The sequence below is a fragment of the Leptosomus discolor genome, chromosome 6 (genome assembly GCF_034619465.1).
Source record: "Leptosomus discolor isolate bLepDis1 chromosome 6, bLepDis1.hap2, whole genome shotgun sequence".
Lineage (NCBI taxonomy): Eukaryota > Metazoa > Chordata > Aves > Leptosomiformes > Leptosomidae > Leptosomus > Leptosomus discolor.
Window position 1 is genome coordinate 55,426,781 of NC_141396.1, and position 22,596 is coordinate 55,449,376.

The 22,596-nt window shown below is 42.6% G+C and overlaps 1 protein-coding gene across 1 annotated transcript; it reads right to left on the reverse strand.

The window, feature by feature from the left end:
• Positions 1-2,957: 2,957 nt before the first annotated feature.
• Positions 2,958-14,038, reverse strand: GTPBP4 (GTP binding protein 4). Its single transcript, XM_086466415.1, has 17 exons — positions 13,974-14,038; positions 13,140-13,310; positions 11,764-11,867; positions 11,550-11,686; positions 10,834-10,934; positions 10,377-10,469; positions 9,663-9,854; positions 9,513-9,578; positions 8,721-8,810; positions 8,148-8,258; positions 7,799-7,876; positions 7,622-7,673; positions 6,940-7,040; positions 5,859-6,056; positions 4,959-5,024; positions 3,688-3,822; positions 2,958-3,159 (listed from the first exon to the last, which is right to left on the reverse strand). The coding sequence occupies exons 1-17, from the start codon at positions 14,019-14,021 to the stop codon at positions 3,007-3,009; spliced, it is 1,896 nt and encodes a 631-aa protein (XP_086322541.1). The 5' UTR covers positions 14,022-14,038; the 3' UTR covers positions 2,958-3,006.
• Positions 14,039-22,596: the final 8,558 nt, after the last annotated feature.

Here is a 22,596-nt window from a genome sequence, read left to right on the forward strand (position 1 = left end):
GGCTAGCAGTGATGTGCTGTCTCTAACACTATGGTGACTCGTGACTCTTGATCCACCTGGAGCATGTTTAACAAACGATTTCATACAGAGATGGTTATAGCCAATGTTTTTTCTTCTCTCTTCCCCTCCTCTTCCCCGCAGCCCTGTTCCTCTTGGGTGAAGCTTGATCTCATGTAGAATGGGTCACGGTGACCTTGTTCATGTGTCTCCATTACCGGGTGTGATATGAAAGCTCCTCACCCGTGTGTGCCCGGCCTGCTGCCACTGCCTCGCGCAGCTGCTCGTGCTGGCAAGGGAGCTCGGGCGCCTCCTCCCCGGCTCCCGTGGCTGCACGTGGCTGCGCCCTCTAAAATAGCAAGTACCGATTAATTTGAGTTCTGCATTGAGACTGAGAAGACTAGTTGCCTGAAGAAAAAAACAATTAACTTAAAAGTCATCAGGATGATTTTAATTGCAGAAAGGGAATCTCTGCAGCTCCTGTACTCTGTAATTAACCAGACACACAGCAGCTTCAGCACTGGGATTGCCGGCGTGGGCCGAGGTTCACTTTGCAGTGCTGCGGCATGTCACAGCTTTAGATGATAAACATGGAGGGGTTTGTTGGGTCTTTACCCCACTACCCTTTTCTGTTTAGGTGATGAGCAGGTGCTGGACATCTCTAAATAAAAACCAGTGGTTAATGATACCAAACGTAAATAGTATCCCTCTAATACAGGAAGTAGCCTCTCTTTGGAGACACATATGCATTAATGGCTCTTCTCTGTCTTCTGGAAAACAAAGGCATCCTGATACAAGTTTTTTTTCCTGCAGTATCTACTGTAATAGTCTTTCCAACGTCCTGGAAAACACAAACCCCTCGAACTCCAAAACTGAAGACTGGCAATTTAGGGGCTTACACCAACTCTTAATTTCAGTTAATCAGAAATCCTGCCAGAATGCAAGAGCCAATTCTTCTCATCTTGCAGTCAGTTGCTAGTAACAAGAGTCAAATGGAAGGCTTTTTTTAATAACAAACAATAATCAAGGCTATCTCAATTTGAATTAAAAGTACTTCCCCCCTCCCCCAAAAAAAAGCTGAATTGTGATTTCTTCTGCTCAACCTAGATTTCTTCAGTTAACTTCTCCCAGCGGTGTCTCCATGAAATGGATGTTTTTCATACCATTCTCCTTGCATGTAAACTGTGATTGTAACTGCTCTGTGTCTGGTTTCAAGGCAAAACTAAATTTTCCCATGGTTAACATGTTTCTCTTCCTCATCCCAGTGGTGACTGCAGCACTGAGGCTTCTGCGTGCCAGCATCTCTAGTGGGTCGACACTTCCAGGTTTTAGAGGCAAGTTGGTGGTTCATTGACCTGGACTGATGTGTTGTCTTGAAGCAAATAATAGTGGGTGAGGGAGTAGTGATGCAGTGTAACAGCTCTCCTGAATTCCGTGCAATCTGGCACATTAGCTAAGTAATAAATTACTTTTAAAATACTTTTAAAATAAAGTATTATCTTATGGATTAGATTATGATTAAAATACCTAACCTAAAACTTTGGGCTGTTGTCATCTTTCCAGGCTGTGAGCCACACGGAGGATAATCTCTGACATTACTACACTGTAAACAACAACATGCCTGTTAAATGTCACTGAAGCAGCATGACAGGGCGTAAATTTATTTTAACCAAGTTCCACTTCTCTAGTTCCAATGGCCAGCTTGGAGCAAAAGCTGCCAAAGCATATCCTGAAGTAGAAATGATGTGCATGAGGAAGCTGAAAGCAAATTTTGCTGAACAGTTCTTCAAAATCCCTTAAAAGTTTTGACATGAAAGTTTTCCTTGACATCGAACATCTTTGCAGCACTACAAGCATGTTTTTAATACCAGATCTATTACAGGAAGTAGATGAGGGAAAACAACATTTATTTACACACAATGCTCCAATATGCTAAAGTTGACATCTGAACACTCTGCTTGCCCTGTTGTAGTTAAAAAATAATAATTTAAGGATTCTTGCCCCTTGCCTTTTTGCTTTACTGTTTGTTTTTAACATGCATATTTCATTGGATTCCCATTTAATCTTTAAAACTGTGCGGTTTAAGTGTATTGTTCAGGCACACATTTATAATGCATAATTTTACTAACCTCTAGATAATTCCTGCCTTGTTCCTGACCAACTAGGGACAAAAAGGGAGTGTTTCACATTTGACAATATATTTTGCCTTGAAGAACACCAAATTTTTGTCTAGCAGCTTCTGAAGAGAAAATGTCTTCTGAAGCAGAGGACCGACAGTAGCATAATGGACATGCACTTGGGACAAAAGTTCAGTCTGATCCTCGTTTCTACGGATATGAAATACTGAAAGTTGGGAGCTGTAACCTTCCCTGCCCGTGCTGGTTTAGGTTATGAGAGATGGCAGGTCGGTGCTAACACTGCCGTTGCCCTTCCAGCTTCAGTCCCTGTTTACCGGAGGAACCTGGCAGGATTTCCCCCTTCATTCAGAACTGGTTCGTGCACCAACTTTCTGCAGTACTTGTCGGTCTCCTGTTACCTCCCCACCTTTTCCAGCCGTCGCCTGCAATGCAGCTCATCTCTTGGTGTACGTCGAAGAATTAACTCGCACACACAAAACTGAACCCCGCTGCTGCGGTACCTTATGAGCTGTGCGGTTCTCGTTCTGATGGCAGCTTCGTTAACAAATACAGCACATTTCGAGATTTAAGCTAATTGTAAATTAGTTTTACACAGAACTTTAAATGCTTTAGTGCTAAAGAAAGTGGAATGAAGTGGTATTTTTAATGTCTGTTTTAGAAATGGTTTCTGCCACTGGTATCGACAAACTTCTCATGGTATTACTTAGAACTGCAAGGTCAAGGTCTCAGAACTTTCCCTCTCTGAGCTTCAAGTATCTTACCCACTACAAACCACATACTTGTTAAACACTATACGACTAAAAAGGAAAACAGGACTAGAAATTAAGTTTTAATAAACTTTGTTTTAATTAGTTTTCATTCATAAGTCTGCTTATCTTCTCTGTGTTTTACCAGATTTTCTCTTTCCAGCCAGCAGATGTTTTGGCTTCAAGTCAAATATGTGTCTGTCCGACTCTCCTTTCCTGCCCAGGCGATTCATTTTCTTTTGAGCTTTCTTTGCCATAGTCTTTACCTTCTTCACCATCTATTTAAAAACAAACAAACATGCAGAGTAACTTCCTCAGTAACTTGGGTAACTAGCTTTACCTTTTGAAAAATGACCAAGCTAGATGGTTTTAACAAGGGCACGAACCCACGCCCGACATACGCCGCCATCTGCAGCTCCGGACAGCACCACTGCAAGGGACACTAATCCCCCTCAGCCAAACTCCTCTTTCCAGTGGGCCAACAATGCAATCGCGCTATCCCTGGGAGTCCTAACTTACTGGAGGTGGAACTCCACAGCTGGTGGAGCTCTTCCCTCATACTTGCATTTAGAGACAAAAATTTAAGACGTACTTTCTTAGTCTGTATCATTACGAGTTATTTGTAAGACTGAATTAGGTATTTTTGAAGTATAAAGAGTTCAAACGAACAGAAGACAAAGCTGCAAAGAGAAGAAAGATGAACTCTGGACAAACATAACCAGAATCCCTAGTGTGATGTTTCCCAGAAGCTGCTTTAGGTACAATCACACCATTTTAACTGCTATAAAGGTAAATATTTAACAAACCTTTTCATCACGAAGACCAGAAACGTCCCGTGGTGTGCGAGAGGAGCTGCGGCTGCGTGCCACGGATTTAGGGGTTTCAGACTCATCACGTTTCCGTTTCCTTGTAACGCTACGGGACCTTCTCACATAATGTGCCTGAAATTCAAAACGTCGCTTTCATCATTAAAACCAAAACCAATCACTTCAGATATGCTCCATTTTTCATTAGACTAATAGAAAACACCAGGAAGTGGACTGCTGTCATACATTATATTGCATATTCCACAGTAACAAAAGGACCTTGTCAACTGTTGGTCACTGCTTTGTTGTCCCACGGTAATATTCAAATTTCAGAGAATATCAGCGTATTATTTTCACAATTATGAATTCCAATTTTTTTCTGAGTAGATTCGCAAGTAATGCAGAAAAAGACACAGACAAACTAACGGATAGCAATACTGAAGCCATTTTGAAATAGCAAAAAAAGTAATTAAGAAACCTACCCTGACTAGTGTCCTGTTCCCAGGACAAAGCCCAAAAGGATTTCAGGCATGAAGACTTACCACCCTACATCGTACGTATTAAATTCCTCCTCACTGACCTTGCTCCTAAATCACCACGGCATGTCAGCTCTGAGAAGCACAGATGCTTGCTTCAGATGGGTAGTGGTGACATCCCTGTTTCCTAACTCCTCACTTAGGTAAAGAATTTGAGGGCTCAAGATCCAGATAGCCGTAATACTGCTGGATTTGCTAAATGGAGGTTTTTTCACGTCTAAAAAAATGAAATGTCTCCCAAAGGCAAATCTATGTCTGAAGTACTTTAGCTGCCTCACATCTAAAGATGCCAGTTGCCCTCAAAAACTTCAATTACAACTCACAGAATTAATGAACCGTAGAAAGATAAGCCTGATCTGTCACTATCACTATTTCTCACATAGCAGTGTCTCATCCAACAAAGCAGACCTGAAAATTAAGAAGTTTGTTTAACCAAACCCTGTTCTTGAAACCTAGATACAAATTCCAAGAGAGTTCCAACAGAAAGCAGTGCATTTATAGACATGACTCCTGATAGACGTTAGTTTCTCAGCCTACCCAACGTGTTTTCATCACAACACTCAAAAACTCCAATATCGACTGCCTCACCCGAGTTTCCTATTTTCTCCTTAATAGATCCCACCTCTCTCTTGTGCCAACTATAATACGCATTTCAAACGTGCTTAAAGAAATTTAGCATGTAATGAAATTGATCTCTTTTAGATAAAACATTGTGTTTAACTAGCAAAAACTTACATCATCTTTATTAGTCATGTCGAGTCCGAGATCAGTCATTTCTTTCTCTAGCACCTTCCGCTGGACCTGTGAGAAGACAGTTAAGAAAACATGTTTTTTAAAAAAAAGTATGGTTCTATCTTATTTTTGTGTTAATATACCACCGTAAGCCCATTATATTCACTAAGTATTTATTCCTTTGGTACATCCCACAAGCAGATAACGAAAGTCGTAACTTCACATTTCATTTATTGCAACTTAATTCTCTTCACCCACAAATCCTTCTTCACAGGACTGCAATGTCCCAGCATTCCCCAAAGATCTTCCAAATAGTTCGCCTTTTTTGAGGGGAAGGTGACAAAGAGAGGTGTTTTAGTCAGCAAGGTTCCCTTCGCTCCCAAAAGGCACACGCTTTGGGGAAGGTAAGAAATACTGGGTGCAACATCAGTTAGACCCATTTCCTCAAAATCGTCCTGGACTGGTCACAAGAGATTCTGCCCTAGCATAGGGAAGGCCCCGTAGCAAATTTTACATGATTGTGATTTTAAGTAATTATATAATTATCCTAATTATTTGAATTTAAAATAAATAATAAACAAACCACAATAATATATGATGCAGCAACCCAACTAAACGAGCTGAATGGCGTTCTTAAAGAACTTTTTCTGCAATATATACGGAATTTTACAAAAGACTCACTTGCGTGACACAAAACCGAAAGGGCCACCATGGCTCATTTGGTTTGGCCTCCACCACTCAGCAGTGACCACAGCTCCCAGGAGCACAGGAGGAAGCAAGCAGCAAGGGAGAGGGCCAAACACAAGACAAAGGGATCAGTTCCACTACCTGGTATCGCCAGACGTTTTCATAAAGTTATTGCACATCAGCAAAGTTTCACTAGGGAACACGTTCTGTACTTGCCTTTTTAGCTGTTCTAGGCATCCTTGGACCTCGAGTATCTTTTTCTTTTGACTCCAGGATTTTCAGTTTCTTCTTTTCTCGGATCTGTTGTGCCAACTGTCGGATTTCCATCATTTCTTCATCTTCACTTTCTGGTTCACTGTCATATTCTCCAGCAGCTTCTCTCAGCTCTTCCTCTTTCTCCAATTCTTCCAGTTTCTTAGATTTTTGAAAAGATGCAACGAAAATCAAGATGCTCATCAAATCCTTGACTTACAATCCTCAACATTACATCTTTGCACGGCCCAGGGCCACGATGGCATGCAGAGCCTTCAAAGAGGGAACTACGTTATCCCTCCCGCCCCACTTAACGCAGTCGGGGATACAGACGGACACAGATCACTGTGGACCTGCAGGGCACATGCTGCGACGTACGCCTGTTTGATCCCATCGCGCGACAGTTTGGCTGTATTTGTGGGACTGCCCCGAAGCTGCCCCCTGCCAGAATGCAGACGTACCGCTCCCTGAACGGCGCTCGCTGCGCCGTTTCTGGAAATACACTCTGAAAAACCCTCTCTTTCTACATTTAGCATGGGTCTGGGACACCAGCAATTCAGATGGAGCCAACTGCACAACCAGTAGGCTCCGCTGTCTGCACTCACTTTCTTAACTACCAGCAAGAAATAAGAACAGTGCTTGTATTAAATAAAAAGGTTATAAACTGAGAATTCAGTCCATTTCCTTTAACATGATGCTCCAGTAGACATAAATTTGATGGCTGAATTTCCTATTATTAATACATAAATTTTGATTGCTGCATTCTTTCTGGCTGTGGTCAAAGAATGAAGAAATGTAACTTCTCCTGCAAACCTCATATTTTAGGATGGAAAAGATAAGAGCACCATCATTCTCAGCAATTTTCCATTCGTCTGAAATTCTGTCCTTGATCATTCAGAAAACAGTATCTTTTCCCATGTCAAGTGTAAACAATGTAAAAGAACTTATCACGACACTGTTTTTAATCTACAAATACAGTAATTTACACTAAACAAATAAAAGAATAAAAGGCAAGAAAGTGTAAAAAGAATAATGGAAAACTCACTCTCATTATATCCGGATCAATGTAGTCAAGTATATTATGACCTTCCCATATCTCTGGTATCTTATCGTATTTTTCAGATGAATTCATTAAGTCCCAGTATTCTTAAAAACATAACAAAAGTTAATGAAGAGAGAAAAATCATTTCAAAGAATATTCAATGACAGAAAACAACACTCGGATCGCAATAACAAAAAAAAGTGCCATATTCCCTAAGCGGCAAGAATTTGGTAGCATCTCTGACATATCCACAAATACTTCTGGTCTCCTTCCTACCACTAAACACTGTTCAATAATGACGTGATCCACTGCCAAGCCATAATAAGCAACAGATATCCAGCTGAAACAGAATACATGCAGTCTGTCTCATATTGATACTTTCTTATCAAAGAGAACATCAAGAATTGGTGAGGTAGTACAAAATAAAATGGAAGGGAAAAAACACTTGAATCATCAGACCAGTCGTTATGCGTCTGTGACTCTAAACCGGGAAACAACTGAGGGACACTGCAAAACCAGGAGCAGTCACTGAACACCACCGGTTCTGGAACAGAAGTAAAGGATGCAATAACATGGTGTCATGGGTACGTAGCTGAAAGGAGTTAAGTTTAGGTGTTCTCCTTGAAGACTGAAATAGCCAAACTTTACTGCTTGATAATAATACTGATTCTTATATAATACTTACTCTGAAGATCCAAAATATAATCATCTCCCAGTTCAAGTTCAAGATCTCTCTCCTACAAAGACACACATGGCTTTATATACCAACTTTATATGCCTTAATATACCACGTAAAATCTGTAGGGTACTTAGCAAATTTAAAATCCATCTGCTGATTTCCTAATTAAGAGATGCCACTCACCAGTTTCCTCTTGGGTGTGTCTACTTCCATGCGTTTCTTACGTGCTACCACTCCCTCAGGTATAAAAGGCAGCCGCTCCTGAAATTAAGGCAAGAATCCACCCCAAGAAAAAAAGGGGGAAAAAAAGTTCAAATAATTTTTTTAATAATGCTACAAATCACCAATGCAGACTGAAGTATTTCCAAAGCATACAAAATCCCAGGCTGACTCTCCCACCAGCAAAGGCAGTTATAGATAAAAAATAAGCAAATTTCACCATATTAATCTGTTCACACATTCAGACGAGCTAATTCTTATCCTACTTAAGAAGTACTGGGAAATACACTGAAAGTATAAACATGCAGCCTACCTTGTTATCTCTTTTGGTTGGCATGGCCAAGTGTAATCTATTCAAGACTTCATTCACTTTATTTCCTTTCATTTTAGTATCAACACGATGGGCCAACAGCCTGTCACAGGCCTGAAAGGGCACATGGCAACATTAGGTAAGGAATGACGCCTTCCTGATACACCAAACAACACAGTGGACTTTCAGTACCAAAAATGCAGCTTCACATCTCATCTTCTGCCTAATCTCCTCTCTCTAGCTCTTCAGAAAGCACTGAATTATTTTGTTAACCAAGTATCACAGGAAGATGCATACGATCGTTTGGCTTGTTTTTTTTTTTTTTTTTTTACAATGAGTTGACAACAAGAGAAAGCAACTCACCAGAAAAAATCACCAAATTTGTTTTAAATTATGACTTGTATTAGATATAAATTTTCCTTTTATGCCCAAGTCCACCGAAGCTCAACAGTCTACTAAGGATAACGTGCTTAAAATTGATAATTGTAATGCAGTTTAACTAAGATTAAATTCTTACAAATGAGGCAAAAAAGTTAGCTGTTCATTTGGAATGAAACTGAGAGAAAAAAGATTTACCTCGGTTTTAACTTGCATTACACCCTCTTCTGTTAGAGTACTTGTCTCTATTACAGAGAATCCTTCTGCTTCGAAAGTTTCAAATATTTTCTAAAATGGAAACATTATCCCAAAGAATTATATTCTGCCCATTTCTTAATATACTGATGTATTAAGAACAGAATTTTTAATTCAATATTAATACGTGCAACTTGTTACTACTTTATTAAAATGTGCTTCTAAAAAGATGACAGACACTTCACAGCTAGTTCTATTTAATCTGTTTCTTCTTTTATAAGTGAGTAACCCCTTTCTAAAAGGCAGCTACAAACGACCCATAAGGAAAAAAATAAGAGTAAGAGAGAAACACAAATTCAATGTGTCCTTGAACCTGCACACCAAAAGAACTAGCCCTGCATATACACCACCTGTTGCCCAGTGGGACCTTCTACTGCAACTGCTCAGCCACCCCTCTCAGTCTAGTGCTCACTGGCTCTGAACTCTTGCTGAAATGACTACTGAACGAGGCTATTCAGCCTTACTTCCAACTGCAGGGGTAACTGCAAGCTCTCACAGCAGCACAGATTTCTGAAACCACTAACGACTTGCTTTCCGTCAGGCAAGAATATAGGTTACACAGTACTTTAGACGGATATGGGCCAAGACCTGGAAAGCTGCTTTCCACTATACTATTAAACACTTTAAACATCATGTAAAAGACTTTGCCCAGTACAAATGATCTCCGTCCACGACACCTGCGCACAGTATTTCTGTAACGTCAGAAGACAGTGAGAGTGGGAGCAGCCATCTAACCTGACTCTCCTCAGGAAGTTCGGCGATCCTCTTCACATCGCATTTGTTTGCAACAATTATAAGTGGCTAATAAAAAGAAAAAAAGAATCATAATTCAAGTTATCACGCTATAAAAACCTGGGGGTTATTAATAATTTAAACCAAACCTACCTTGTTAGCAAATAGTGGCTTAATATTTCTGAAGAGCTCTACTTGCTCCTCCAGGCTATGCCCACACTGCTCAGATACATCCATCACGTAAAGCACAGCAGCACGAAGATGTGCAAGCGCAGTTATAGCCTGCATCTCGATGGTGTTCCTATCCTCTAAAGGATGATCCAAAATACCAGGAGTATCTACTACCTAAAATTAACATAATTCAGTCAGGCCTCAGTACAGGATAACTGACACACTGTTTTAAGACATGTTCTTGATTTCTGGTCAATACCGTCGTTTTTAAGTCAGCAATATTCTTGCCTTTCAGTCACAAGTATGACTGTGAACTCAGCCAAACTGAGAACGTGACAATGGAGTAATGGGAGAGGAATGAGGTTTAAGAATCACGAACATTCCAAGTACTGAACGAGCAGGGAAAGCCCTGCCCCAGCCTGGCCCAGAACTTGACAGTGATGATAACGGAGCTGGCTGCAGTCAGGAATGCCATCTCCATTCTTCCCTCAAACTGAAAACGCACCCACAGCTGTTCAGTACCTTCAGAATGGATTTGCCTGCTGCCCTCGTTTGGCACACCGCACCGTGCACAGCAGCTCCCAGGCGTGCCGTGTCTCATCAAGACACAAACATGCAAGTCACATCACGAAACAGCAAACCAGCTCATAACTAGTTAATTCTTTAAAGAAACCGCAAACCAGTAACAGGTCTTACCTGCCAGCGCAGGTACCTATAATCCATGTGTCCCACAAAGAGAGATTTTGTGGTAAAGGCGTAAGGCTGCACTTCGACGTCTGCTCTTGTCACCTTAAAACAAGATTTATTCACACACATTTACTGAAACTTTCCTCAAGCTGCAAGCAGTATATCACAACTATAACCCGCTTCCTTTGCTACAAAAAAAATTATTCTGGCTTCTCTGCAAGAATTTGTCTGTCAGAAAACATGTTCATGAGATACATGCTATTTGGGAAAAGATGATTTTTAACAGTGAAATCTATTGAAATCTTCCATTTACCCTTGCAGGAATTTCACTCAACCTCTACTCACACATTTGAATTTGCTACCGCTCACATCAGACAGTGCCATAATGATACCAAATTGTTTAAATGTTTCCTTATTTTAAATAAATGGTATCTCAGTATTATTTTTGAAAAAAACAGTCACATACCTTATTTATAAAGCTGGATTTTCCAACATTTGGGTAGCCACACAACAGAAGAGTTCGTGTATTCGGATCAATGGTTGGCAAACGAGACAAATGTTGTCGCACTGAAATGTTAAAAAGATTTTTTAAATATTTGTGATAATTTAAGTTTTACTGAAATGGAATAAAAATTCATATGCTGAGCTGTTCATATACAAATTAATAACTTTTCTGACATTATAATTTGATTGATCACTTATGAAAATGTAGAATAGCTTGTGAACTCTGTTGTATCTCCATACAACAAAAAAAGAAACTTAATAAATAAATACTTAGAAAATGAAGACCACTGTCTTTCAGCTAGAATGACCCCACCAAATCAGGCAACATAACCTGAAGGAATAATAAGCCTGAAGTAAGGAGTAATGTTTGGAAAATGTTTAGCACTGTTTTTCAGATCCATGTTAGTGAAAATAGAAATAAATAAAAGCACGACTGTGACTTTCAAGCAAAGAAAAGTATTTTGTAACTGTTAGCAATATCATAAAATTTAAAGACTTTACAAAGAGAAAACTATTCAGTTAAAAAATAAATTCAAGTATTTGGGGATTTTGAAACTATTTCTATGTTTCATGTGTCTATATGCTGTATTAAACACATTCTTCTAACTGTTATTAAGCGTAAGAATAAATTTGACATCCAGTTCACACACCTTATTTTAGCCTATTTATAACACAAACCTTGCTCCAAGTATTCCAGGCTCTGTTTCTGCCGTTTGATGATCGTGCACATCCGTCCCAGAGCAGCACGTTTCAGCTGTTTGCAGCGGTAAAGGGAATCGCCGTACTTCATCAGCCGCACGTAGTCTTTACCAACGCTGCAGACAAAAGAAGTAAGAATTTAGCCAACAATCAACCAGGTAGGTACAAAATTGAAGAAATTAATGTCCCTTACTTGTCAATCAGGTTCTTGGCAATATTAATCTGTCCCAAAGCCAGCTTGTAGTGATCTTTGTCATACAGAACATTCATCAAATCTGCATAAAAAGGATGAATGTCCTAAAACAAAAGCAGAAAATAAAATTAAGCCTAGTATTTCCCTTCTTTAAGACAACTGTTCCTTGGCAACTATGTAAACGATTCGTTTTTTTCTCCAGTACAGCAACACAAACAACAATACAAGCCAAACTGTTGCCATTACTATCTTACATAATTAAGAAAAATAATCTGCTTGGTGATTAAATGCATAAATCTTAATAGCTTTGAATTTCTTCTGCAAACACATCTTGGACTCATTTGTACAGTTTCCATTTGATCTTTGGCTTTGTAAAATATGCCGTATTACAACTTTCAAGGCTTGTTTTAAAAAAATAAGAAACTGCAAGAAGTCTGCAGAAGTAGTTTCTGAAAGCAAATTCACACTATACCCGAAACACAGCAACAGTATTAACTCCTCCCTTTTTCTGAGTGGTACATCGAATTCTGTGCAAGACTGGCTAAGAAGGGTTTCTTCAATGCCCAAATAAATCCTTCACCTTTCCAAGGAAGCAGCATCTTCGGTTCAAATCTTTTAAACAAAATATTTCAGGTACTTACGTATTCATTTGCAGAAATTTCATCATGTGATGTTAAACAAAACACAGAAGATATTTGTGGGAATCCTGCAGCAATACTCACTCGATATGAAAACATCAGGAAAAAATATGGTTGCAGGTCAACACTTTAAGCCTATAAAAAAGCCCCACTGGACACACGGGTCCAGTTGCCGTTACTGGGATGTTAAGACTATGTACATCTTGTCAGAGTGTGTTTCCAAGACTATCCTTTATGAGGCCAAGAACAAAGTCTGTGTTGCCAAAGTAACTTCTGAAGAACTGCAGATGGGAAGCAAGGTGATCTATTTGGTCATTTCTTACTTCCTGCAACTATTTTCTAGGGAATACTAACCACAAGCGAAATTTACGCATGCTACACAAAGAAGAAACAAGCAGACACAACACACTTTAAAAAAATTCCACATTTTCTTTCTCATCATTCAACAGCAACTTCTGGCAAACATATTTGATCAGCTAAAACCTTGTAAAACCCATCTTTCAATGACTATCCATGGGCACAATTAGACTTCCTTTCTTAGTAGGACCATGCTATTTTTGCAGAACAAGTTTGCCTAAAATTACTCCCAGTAAAATCTACCATGAATCAGTCAAAACCATCTACTCAGTGAATCAACAAGATGTGGCACTGGCCAAAATAAACTCGAATAAAACCAATATGCTGTTGAAGACACCATGAAAGCAAAGTTCCCTTATGATCAAATGACAAAACACTTACATCTAATTTGGGGAAATCTGTTAAGATCTGAGTGAGTCTATCATGGTAATTTTGTTGAGTATATTTGACTTTTCGCATGTAAAAATGTCGAATCCGATGGATTTGGTAATGTTTATGGATGACAGTTGGGGTCTTCCTTTGAGTCTTTGACAACGTCAAATCTATGAAGTCCTGCAATCAAGGAAACATGACTAATTACACAGATTGCCAAGTTCTTGTAACGCCATAAGGTGGAGGAGCAGGCAGACCGGTGAAGCGCACCCACGCCACACGTGGTTTGCAGGGTATGGTTCAGGATCGGTTCCCGTCTCCAGGCAGCCTGCACATTCCCGCTCCGGTTTTCATTTCAATTAACTGAGGGAAGCGACCCCGGCTCCGCCAGAGCCCGAAGCCCGGGGCGGGGGGGGGGATCGCTCCGCGCACTCTTTGCTACAGCTCCGCCGTCACACTAGGAGAGAACCTGGTTTTGAACGGGTCGCAGCGACGCAGCCAAGTTCGCCACGGGTTCGGAAAACGGGGCGGATTTTTGCGGGGGCCACCCCGGCACCCCCGCGGGGCTGAGGGGCAGAACAGCCCCAGGGCCCCTCCTCAGGCCGCAATGCCCCTCTCTGACAGGTCATCCCCCCCACCCGACATGGCACAGGCCGCCAGGCCCAGGAGCACTAGCCCAGGGCGAGTCCACGGGTCCCGAGGGAGGGGGAGGAGGCGAAGGCCGCCGCCACGCCGGCACCGCGAGCGGGGGGGGGGGGGGGGGGGGGGGGAGGGCAGCGCTCTCAGGAGCGGGACGAGCCGCTGCCGCGCCGAGGGGCGGCGAAGGGGCAGCGGCGCCCGTACCTTGGCGGACGGCACCACCGTGATCTTCTTGAAGTTGTAGAGCGCCATGCCGCCCGCACCGGGCCCCGCCGCGCCGCTCCGCCGGAAGAGGAGGCAGGCAGGCCGGCCGGCCCTCTCGCGAGAGCCCCGCGCTTCCGCCCGCGGCGGCGGGGGGCAGGGCCAGGCTCCGGGTGGCGGGTGGCCTCCCGCGTCCGCCGTGCGGGCTGTGGGGCTGGGGGACGCCGTCCCGCCCCGCTCGGGGCCCTCCCGGCCTGTGTGAACTCGGGGTGCTGCTTGGCCTGTGACGGGGCCCGGGCGGGCTTCGGGGAGCGCCGGAGGGCCCCCGCCGTAGGGGGCGGGCGCTGGATTAAGTTGGGGGCTGGCCGGAGAGAGAGCGCGCTGTGAGCAGGGGTTCAAGCAATGGCCTGTCGGTGTGATTTAGAGCAGTCGTGTTGTGCGCCCTGTAGGACCGTGAAGGCAAAATACATCCTCCCCCTGCTCGCTTACATGGTTAAGGGTTCATTTCCTTCAGCGCAAAGGCGAGAGAATAAGGATGGGGGAAAGGACCCCAAGAACCTTAGCAGTGCCAGGGGCCCCCTGGCCCATCTCCTCCCTAAGCCAGCACAGCTCTGTGGCCCAGAAGTGCCTCCCACCAGATGGGTCAAGAGGAGCAGCTCTCCGGATCACCCTGCAGACTGCAGGGGTGTGGGACACCTTATGGGATGCCAGGAAGAGTATCTTGGGATTGTACAACACATGCAGGATGCTTAGAGAAAGGACTAAAGCTGGGAAAAGGGAGGGATTAAGGTGGGTGAGGGAGAAAAAAATGTGAGGATGGAGAGAAAAGGGGATGAAAGAGGCCAGTAGGAAGTCAACAGGCTGGTCAGTGCATGTGTCTCACGGTGGCCTGCATGCCCAATCACCACAATCTGTCCTGCCTTATTAAACTCCATTTCTAACCGTTTTCCTGGTTGAGGCGGGTGCCTATCTGCGTCTGTGCATAGGGAGCCAAGTGCCTGCCACAGGAAAAGGGGCAAAGGTTCAGAGCAGCCGTGTGTCTGGGGCACTGGGAACTGCAGGGGCTGCAGTGCGTGCATACGGTGTGTCAGTGTGTGTATGTATGTATGCACACGTGTGTGTGCAACTGGGAGAGCAGGGCTAGCTACTGGATAATCTGTCAAGGGTCTGTGTGGCTGGCCCTATGCACAGCCGTATCTGTGCTGTGTGCGTGTGTTCCCGCTGGGGACGCGCACTTGGTCTCCCTTCCAGCTGGGCTGGGGGCTGTGGAGCTGCAGCAGCCTCACTTCGGTCAGGCCACTGGATTCCTAACCCCAAACACACACGCACTCCCCTTTTTTATTCTTTCTGTCCTGGTTTGAGCTAAAATAGAACTAATTCTGTTCAGAGATTTTAGTTTTCAGTTAAGTCTCTTCTAAGTAATTGCACTTTCTGAAATCAACAGCACGTTTTTCCAGACAGTGACTGCTTCTAGCAGTGACAGTGCTTGCTGTTTATAGTTAACACCAAGGAATGGGATGCAGAAAGGCCATTGCTTATACTTGCTCCTATAGCAACCAAGGCTAAATCTTGTACCTCATGTTGGGGTGCTCTAAGTGAGAAGGATCGGAAACACGTAAAAAGGTCGCACCTGCAGGGGGGAGTGAACCGGAGAGGTGACCCAAACCTGACCAGCTCAGTATTCCACTCCATACATGTCATATTCAGTATAAAGCTGAGGGATCACAAGGGTCATGTTCTTTTCTTTGATGGCCGACATCCGAGGAAGACTCTGTCCATTCTTCTGCCTGCGATCCCAATCCGAGCACTCCCGAATCCAGTGCCTGAACCCAGCTCCTGCATCTGGTTCCCATCTGCTGCCGAGTCCAGCCTGGGACTGCCCCAGTGCCAGCCCTGCAGCATCACTGGTCACTTAATGCCATCGGAAGGTTGGGTTTGTATATATGTATATATTTAATTATTATCTTTTATTGTTATTGTTCCATTAAGGCTGGTTTGGTTTTCTTTTCCAACCCATCAGTCTCTCTCCCTTGTTCACTCTCCCTTCCCCTTCTGGGAGGGAAGAGGGGTTAATATCATCTGGCATTCGGCCCAGCCTCTACCCTTGACACTTCCTTTTTTTCCTTTTCTTTTTTTTTGTAGTAACTTTCAGTGGTTTCATACTAAATTGTGGTTCATTTCAAATAAAGGCAAAGCCTGAGTGAATTCTGGAGCAGTTGATGATCTTGATTATACCCTGTGCTCCATTCTTTTTTGCGTATTTCCAGCAAACATAAGATCAGAGACCTAAGACATAAACTTGAAAGATTCCTGAATGCAGGCATGTGTGGTGGGCTGCATGTCTATCCCTGTTTTGTACTTGGCACTAACAGTGAGTGAGCATGCACTGAAATACATTAGTTTCAAATAAATTACAAATTACTTGGTGCACTTTGGAAAGCAAATTAGATTAAAAATAAAGAATTCCCTTGGCTTCCATGCCTTTTTTTTTTTCTTTCTCTGCATGACATTTTCCACTTGAGAGAATTTAGTCATGTATTACTCTGTCATTGCACATTTTTCTGCAGTAGTAGGAATTTAAGTGCGTAACTCCTTCCACATTTCCTTTTTTTCGTTATGCTCCCAGTTTTGCTGAAATGCTTCAAACAGCTGTCTGATGCACTAGAAATCTGTAAGGTATTTGAAAAGTAAGAATTCATCTAATCAGCAAGCCAGTAGCTAATCCTTTCCAGAAATTAATTTCAGTAATGGCTGTATGAGCACTATTCAGTCATAAACACGCTGTTAGAGCCATCCCTGTTTCTATAGTCTCCCGACGGTGCTGCAGCTGCCCTGTTATGAAGGGGCGTGCTGGTTCATAAACATTTTGCTATGACTGCTTCAGTCTGCTGTCTTGAAGTGTTCTTGAGCAGCGAGATTTGACTTCACGCTTCATTTATATTGTGTTTTGCCTGCAAAAACATCGTTTTATAGAGTAGAAGGAGCTCGTCTCTAAGCATATTCCCACACTTCCCCAGTTTCTGGAAGGATCCCTCCAGTCGCTGGTCTGGGATACTCAGACTGCTCAGCAGCTGGGACCAGCACCCCCAGCCTCTGGAGGTACAAGCCCCCAAGGCCCCCAGCCCCACACCCGTTGCTGGTGCTCAGAGCTCTCTCACACGCAGACGTGCCCTGCGCACCCCTCCATGTAACTGACCCTCGACACTGGGATTATCCAGCCGCTGGCCCCTGGGGCCCTGGTCTCACACTGCATGTACATTGCTACTTTCTTGAGCAGCTTTCAGGAGAACTAGTTCCTTCCAAGACAAAACTTGGGTACTGTTCCAGGTGTTGCGTCCTCTGGAGACTTATTCCAGGAGCCAGGAGAGGTAAGACCAGGTCAAGTTATGTTCCTTTTGGTCCACACAGTTCCCTATCGCAGCTGGCTTTCTGCTCCTAGACGTCCTCATTCATATTTATGACAAACTCCAGGCATGTAACACATTCTCCATTTCATGTTTTAAAACCACCACTCCAGTAGATGATAACTCCTATCACTCTGAAGTTAAAAATGACACAAAGTTGTTCTTGTGCCTTGTACAAGAGCAACTAACAGCAGCCAGCAGGACCCAGACCATGTCCTGTGCTGATCGTCCAGAGATGTACTCAGAAAAATGGGCACGAGGGGGGACATCGCCCGGGGAGGCACCCAAGCATTCCTCAGGAACAACTGCTTCTGCATTTGTATTATGCCTAGATATGGCATTGGCTTAATAGCCGTAGTTTCTTTAAAGTGTTTGCTGAAAATTCCAAAACTAGCCTCAGATTTGGGGTATGCAGTCTGCATCTGATTTGCACAAGAGTTGATGGAGTTGGACAGACTTATCAAACTGGTGTATTTCAATTAGATAGACAAAATCATTGCCGCTTAGTCCCACAAAATGAAAACACCCGTTCCTGTAGGATCCTTCCATCTGTGAGTACGTTCATTTTGTAAAATCTCATCCAAATTCAGCTAAAGTCTAAATCAAGATTGTCTGCTGTTTCAACAATCTACTATTGTAAGGCTGTTTTCACTGTCAGTCGTTATGTATATACGTGCTCAAGTTTTAAAGCTAATTTATGAAGAAAACACGGCACACAATGAACCTTGCCTAAGCTCAGCCTCCTGTTTCCTTAACGGAAAATGCTTTTGAGGGAGGCTTATTTGATAACCTGTAAGTCTGGTAGAATTATATGGTCCCTTTCACCTTTTCAGCAGCTTGAGTCCAAGTAACAGGCTGGTCAGAAAATACTATTTCTGAAGGCAATTTTGCTTCCATTTGGTTTTTTGGGTTTAAAAAGCTGTTCCATGTCAGTAGCCAAGCTGCAGAAAAGTAGTCAGTACCATTGTGGTCATCACAACGAAGAGACATGGACCTGAACAGACCTGGCAGCTTCCCTAGCCTCTTGCTCTATAGGTTGGATGCAGAAACGACTGCTTCTTCTCCAGCAGCCTCCAGACTTCATCAGAGAACATCAGTCTCGGAACTGCCAACCCAGTAGTATCGCATTAATTAAATACAGAAAATAAAGCTATAAACAGGCAATAGTGCTTACACGTGTCTGCAGTATCTGAAATATCAAGAGCATGGCTTTATTTTGAAACAGTGCCATTTCATATCAGCACACAAAAGGCAGATAAGGTGAAGTGCCAAAATTGAATTATTAAGTATCAGACTAAATTATCATTACAAAGGGCATGCACAGTGATGGATCAAAGAGCTTTGGAGAGCAACAATACTGCTACAGATGAGTAATGCCTTCTAATCTGTCTTGGTAACATGGCTGAGGCACACTTAGGAACACTCTCAGGAATGCAATATATGCATGTTAATAGTTGTAGTTACCGTGTAATCCTGGGAAAACCTTCAAGTTGTTAAAGGAAGTACAATAGAGACATACTGACTCTGTTAAGTCTTCCCACCTGCTCCTCTTTATGGTTGGTTGAGGAAGGAGACAGCTTTACCAAAATGGAGACAGGGGAGTATGTCCTTTTGTTACTTGATTTGCCATCGTAGCGTTACAGAGCAGCGATGGCCAGTGGAGGATTTGCTCTGTGTCTGGCAGCAGCCCGTGCTGGAGTCGGGGGGGGTGGCCTATGGAAGGAGACCCTCGCCCTCAGCATCAGGGTAAGCAGGGGCACGTGTATCCTGCTGGTGTCAGGTCAGAGTCACACAAGCATGGAATGGCTCATGAAGAGCTGCCTTCTCTTGTGAACCCTCCTCTGTAGGACGCAACCGAGAATACATGCCGGGAACGCCCTCTAAAAGCCTTAAGGAGCCCCAAGTGGAGCTTCTGAAACATCTTGTTTCACCCACCTACCCCAGGGAGTCAACAGCCAAACTGAAAGAGCAGGGAGCCTCAGCAGATCACTTACTGACACTTACTATACCATACATTCTTGACGTTAAAAAAAAATCCTCAGAAACCATCTGAATTCTGGTGATTATTATGGTCTGGAAAGAGCTGCTTTGCTAAGCTTTCTGAATATGGATGCTCAGTCTTAGGGCTGGCAGAGTTTATTCATGCTTTAAGGAATAGGTAATTTCTCTGCAAAAGTAGTGCCTCATGTCAGCCCTGTCAAGGCTCTGGCCCTGACAGTGGCACTGGTGGGTTGTATTTTCAAAAGGAGCCACATCCAGCCTTCCTTTACTGGAAGAAGGTGCTCACCATGCAGTGTGCCCTGGGCAGCTCTCCAATATGCCTTGAGGGCATGGCAGGCTGTTGCCTCTCTCTTAGGTCCAAAAACTTTTTTTATGCTCCACTATCTCACTTTCTAATTCTAATTCTAATTGAATTATCACCCTAATTTTAAATTACTTTACATCCTGAGTTGCTGACCTGTCTGTGACTCACTAGCTCCATGGAAAATGGAGTGTTGGCAGAGACCGCATTGAGACTGCTTGTGATCAGAGGCTCTTGACAGAGAGGCCCGAGGTGTGGAATTCATTGGCACTAACGATTAAACTGCACTCACAAAAGGCTAATCGTTCTGCAAGGCTTCCCTGAATAGTGATGGGAGGAATCAGCCTAGGAAAATTTTCTGTGTGAGAGAGAGGAAAAGGAGAGAAAAGGGAAGGGAATGAAAAAGAACAAACAGTAACAGCAGTGTTGGGAAGTAACACAGAGGAGGGCCATATCAATATTTTATTGAATTATTATTTTATTTGTCCTTGTTTAAGACTTAAAAGCCTTTAAGATCCAGAAGTGTAAATAAGAGAAGGATTCAAGATCAGTGAGCGGATATCCCTTAAAGTGCGAAAGCAGGATGTGCTTTGTACTCACAACAGATATTCATGTTCTACTTTTTTCAAACTTTACATGTTTGGAAATGATTTAAAGTGTTCTTAGATTTTTGCACTTGACAACATCTGCAGGTGTAATTTTATCCTGGCACATATAATTGTAGGCACATTTTATTGTACTTAGATGCCTATTTTGTTTTGTCTGGAAAGGGAGCGGTTTGACATCTAAATGCCCCTGCAATCCGCTATGACATAAACTCTATCTACAGATGTATTTTTGACATAAAATTGGAAATGAAGTTGATGTCCTTTCCAAAAGTAATGCCTTCATCCTCGCATTGCTAGACTGAAGATAGTAGGTTTCAGGTTTTATAATAATACTAAATCTTTGTCAGCATATAGTTAATAAGTATTAGCAATGACATTTTAAAAATACCACCTTGGTGTTGCTAAACCCATTGAAACAGCCAAGTAGCTGCAAGTAGATAAAACAGTATTTGACGAAGCCGGAGGTTGGGAAAGCTCTGGTACTGTGTGGAGTCAGCAGGTGGTGCTTTTGAGTCACAGCACGGTCACGCTGCCAAAAGCGACACCACGCAATTCTCCTACTAGATTCAAAGAAGATTTATGGCATTCTGCAGGATCTTTTGCTTGTACCGCAAGACACAGTAGTAATATTTTTGCCAAGTACTGTATTTTGAGCTATTGATATTCTTACAGTTTGCCCTAACCACTCACTCTGCATGGACCTAATTTCTATATGTGGCCCCAGGAACTCCTGTGCTTGTAACCTCTGTGTGTCTGTGTAGCAATTGCTGGTTATCCCAATACTGAAACAGTCAGTTGTGTTCCCTGGAGCAGCTCCCGCCAAAGGATCATCAGAGCGTCTCCCAGTACCACTGTTTTTTGGCTCTGCAAGTCACTCTACCACACCAGGCCACCAGTGGTCTCAAGACCAAGCTTAGCTGCCGTAATCAGGAACATGAAAAGGTTGGTTGCAGCCTGGTTGTTAGCTAGCCAGCAATATTTCTGCAGTTCCCTATTCTTGCAGCCACAGAGGCGAGAGGAAAGACAGAACATTTTTCCTGAGACAAAGCAGAGACTTCCTTGGGTGACAGGAGCTTCCCCTCCTCTGAACACGAGGCCACCAAAGGAGTCTACATTCCACAATTTGAATTTTGTATTTTCTTTACTTTCTGCTCACTGACCCTCTCCCACAGCCCTTCAGCTGCCAGTTTCTCCACTCATCACAAACCCTTTATTTCCACATCTTTCATTCCTGGCTATACAGATCCATGTATCATTCACAACAGCATTGTCCTTGTCAGCCGCATGAATGCTGACCGGCATTCTTTCTGAAGAAAAACTAAAAATACCTGCTAATTATGTGGCTGTAGAATCACTCCTTGTTGTAGGAATTTATTTGTATTCCAAGTTTTTTTAACCTTTCGTTGATTCTTGCTCAATGAGAATGTCCTTGCAGTATTTTTTCTTAGCCATTAAATCAACAAAACTCCCTGAGACATAAATGTGAATTGGTACTGAGCATTTTGGGTTTTCCTTTGCTGTTGCTTTTCCTGTATTTGTATATGGCATACAAACACACTGTACTGTGAAAAGATGGCATTTGTATCACAGTGGGATGGAGGAAAGAAAAAACCCTTCCTTACCCGTTTCTGTCTGGGTTTTTATAAGGTCACCTTGTCACTGTGCTGTTAGAGAGCCTTTCAGAAGTACCTGAATGTCTTCACAGTTCCTTTAAATAATAGTGGGCTAGATCCAGGAGGGCCTTTGGTAGCAAACTATGATGGTGACTGATTCAGTGTGTAGAATTTACTATATAATCTCCTATTTGCTATGAATCATTGCTACTAAGGTAGTGTCAGAAACACAGGAGTTGTGGACCTAAAGGGACCTGTGTATTATTCCTGGGGGAATATATTACCACAGTGTCATCTGTGAAGAATTACTAAAACTTCCTTTTATCATATTGTTTCTATACATGCATACATATGTGCATACCCACATGCATACCTGTTTGTAATACATACATATATGGGTGTATATGTATGTATACATGTTCTTTCATAAATATATATTTTATATGTTACATACTATATATATACTTACATAATGACAAAGCAGTCCTTGTCTTCAGATTGTACTTCACACATTCTGAGGGAAATATCATTTGGCACATGGTATACTGGACTATTACTGGTGATTGAAATTCGTGTGGTACGAGATAGGAAGTTAAAGCTGCAAAGAAATATCAGAAAAAAACAAGGTTGCTCTATAATGCTTGATAATACTTAGGAGCACTTATTTAGCACTTTTCATTTTCCCAACTTAAAAAAAAA